This window comes from Rhagoletis pomonella, unplaced genomic scaffold (assembly GCF_013731165.1).
Source record: "Rhagoletis pomonella isolate Grant_MI unplaced genomic scaffold, Rhpom_1.0 Rhpom_scaffold_00002, whole genome shotgun sequence".
Classification (NCBI taxonomy): Eukaryota; Metazoa; Arthropoda; class Insecta; order Diptera; family Tephritidae; genus Rhagoletis; species Rhagoletis pomonella.
In genome coordinates, this window is record NW_023458556.1 from 100174361 (window position 1) to 100177148 (window position 2788).

General features: G+C 27.2%; 1 protein-coding gene across 1 annotated transcript; it reads left to right on the forward strand.

Moving 5' to 3' along the window:
* Nucleotides 1–1411: 1411 nt before the first annotated feature.
* Nucleotides 1412–2376, forward strand: LOC118734796 (NADH-ubiquinone oxidoreductase chain 6-like; the record flags this gene model as incomplete). The annotated part of the gene is given in 1 exon segment (XM_036464484.1): nt 1412–2376. A coding segment is annotated over 1 exon segment (495 nt), but the record flags the coding sequence as incomplete, so codon positions are not given.
* Between the last annotated feature and the right edge of the window lie 412 nt (nt 2377–2788).

A 2788-nucleotide genomic window follows, 5' to 3' on the forward strand; every position in this document is an offset into this window, starting at 1 on the left:
GATTTTTTTTTAAATTTAATTTCTCAAAAAGTGTATTTTTTTTCTCTCAAACTTTTTTACCGAGAAAGAGACACTTTGAACTACAATCAACCCAAATCTCTAATAGCGAAGATTTTTTTTTTCTGAGTTATGATTTTTTATAGAAAATATACGTTTTTGTGGTACATACTACAATATTCTTATATTGTTTAACTAAATGGAACATATGTATGTAATATATCAGCAAAAAATACAGCCGTGATCATTTATCGATTATAAAAAGCGGGAAAATGTGATTTTGTATTTCGAAACTGTATGGTGGAAAGTGTGTTCTAATATCTATTTGATACACAAAAAATGATCACGGCTGTACTTTTTGCTGATATATTACATACATATGTTCCATTTAGTTAAACAATATAAGAATATTGTAGTATGTACCACAAAAACGTACATTTTCTATAAAAAGCATAACTCAGAAAACAAAATCTTCGCTATTAGAGATTTGGGTTGATTGTAGTTCAAAGTGTCTCTTTCCCGGTAAAAAAGTTTGAGAGAAAAAAATACACTTTTTGAGAAATTAAATTTAAAAAAAAATTTGCACTTTTTGTTTATTGTTAAATAAAAAATTTTAAATAATGAAAATCAATAATTATATCATTCTATCTTGAAGTGACAAGAATTACTGACATTTGAGTGAAAACATTGTTGGAATCTATTAAATTTTTACACAGTTATGGGCATTTAAAAAAAAATTCTCACTGTAAATTCGAATAATCGATTTTTGCCTGAAAAACAAAATCGCGTTTAATTCGGCCGAAAACTTTTTCCGAGCCAAAAGAAAAAATACGTGTCTCATTATTTGGACCAACAAACAATGTATTTGAGTTTGGTCGAAATTAAAAATCATGCTCGTACCTGACCGGTTGTCTGGAAATGGAAAGCATCACTAGCAAATCTTAAAATTAAAAATAATAATAAATTAAAATATTAAATTAAAATAAATTTTTATAATTACCAAATTTATTAACAGATTAACTAGCAGTAATTATAAGAGTCCAAATTCAAAATCTTAACAAAATTAATCCATAAGAAATTGTGTGAAATCCTAAAAAATAAGAAATATTTAAAAAATAATTAGTGCAAAAATTTATTATAATAAATAAAAATGCAACCAAAAATATTAAATTTTGAACCATTCAAAATGAACTACTAATAAAACAAATTGGACTAATAAAAATTAATTTTAACATTGTAAAATATTAAATGATTGAAAATAATCATTTCCATGAGTACGAATTATTGAAACAAGAATTGCAAGACCTAATGCACCCTCACAAACTCTAAAAGTTAAAAATATTATACTAAAAAATCTTCTAAAATTTATTAAATTTAAATAAATAAATAACAAAAAAAATAAATTGAATACAATTCAATTTCAAGATTTATTTTTATACAAATAAATCATCCCTTAGCTATAGGACTAATGCTATTAATTCAAACTTTGCAAATTTGTATAATAACAGGATTAATAGCTAAAAGATTCTGATTTTCTTATATTTTATTTTTAATTTTTCTTGTGGGAATATTGGTTTTATTTATTTATGTTACATCCCTAGCTTCAAATGAAATATTCTCATTTTCAATAAAATTAACAACTATTTGTATAATAATTTTTATTTTATTTATAATTTTAAGATTAATATTAGATAAATCATTACTTTTAATCTTTCTAGAAAATAATGAAATAACAAGTATAAATAATATTAACTTATTTATAGAAGAAAATTCATTAAATCTTAATGAATTATATAATTATCCAACAAATTTAATTACAGTTTTATTAATAAATTATTTATTAATTACATTAATTGCAGTAGTAAAAATTACAAAATTATTCTATGGACCTTTACGATTAATAAACTAATGAATAAACCTTTACGAACCCAACATCCTTTATTTAAAATTGCTAATAATGCATTAGTAGATTTACCTGCCTGCACCTACTAATATTTCAGCTTGATGAAATTTTGGTTCACTTCTTGGATTATGTTTAATAATTCAAATTTTAACGGGATTATTTTTCGCTATACATTATACAGCAGATATTAATTTAGCATTTAACAGTGTTAATCACATCTGTCGAGATGTAAATTACGGTTGATTATTACGAACTTTACATGCCAACGGTGCATCCTTTTTCTTTATTTGTATTTATTTACATGTAGGACGAGGTATCTACTAAGGATCGTATTTATTTACTGCAACATGATAAGTAGGAGTACTAATTTTATTCTTAGTTATAGCAACAGCTTTCATAGGATATGTATTACCATGAGGACAAATATCTTTTTGAGGAGCAACAGTTATTACAAATTTATTATCAGCAATTCCTTATCTAAGAGCTACTTTAGTACAATGAATTTGAGGAGGGTTTGCAGTTGATAATGCAATATTAACACGATTTTTTACACTTCATTTCATTTTACCCTTTATTGTATTTTTTTTTTTGTAGGATAGGGAAATACTTTATGCACTGGCCGGGGGCGCTAATCTCTATACTACCTTCCCCGAGTGTGGGACTCCCACCGAAGCGTGTTGGGCTACCCTCCAAAACCCAAACTCCCACCGCCCGCGCAAGAATCCCGCATCTGGCACCGCAATTCTGCATGTTTTCAGATGCAGGAGCGCGCTGTTAGAGACTTGGGGCTGCTCTTTTGTAGGGGCGTTTCATTCGGGTGTCCTCAGTAGACAACCGTCCTCTCGTTTGCAGCGGAGTACGAATTTCACGTATCTCGCAACTGCTTCC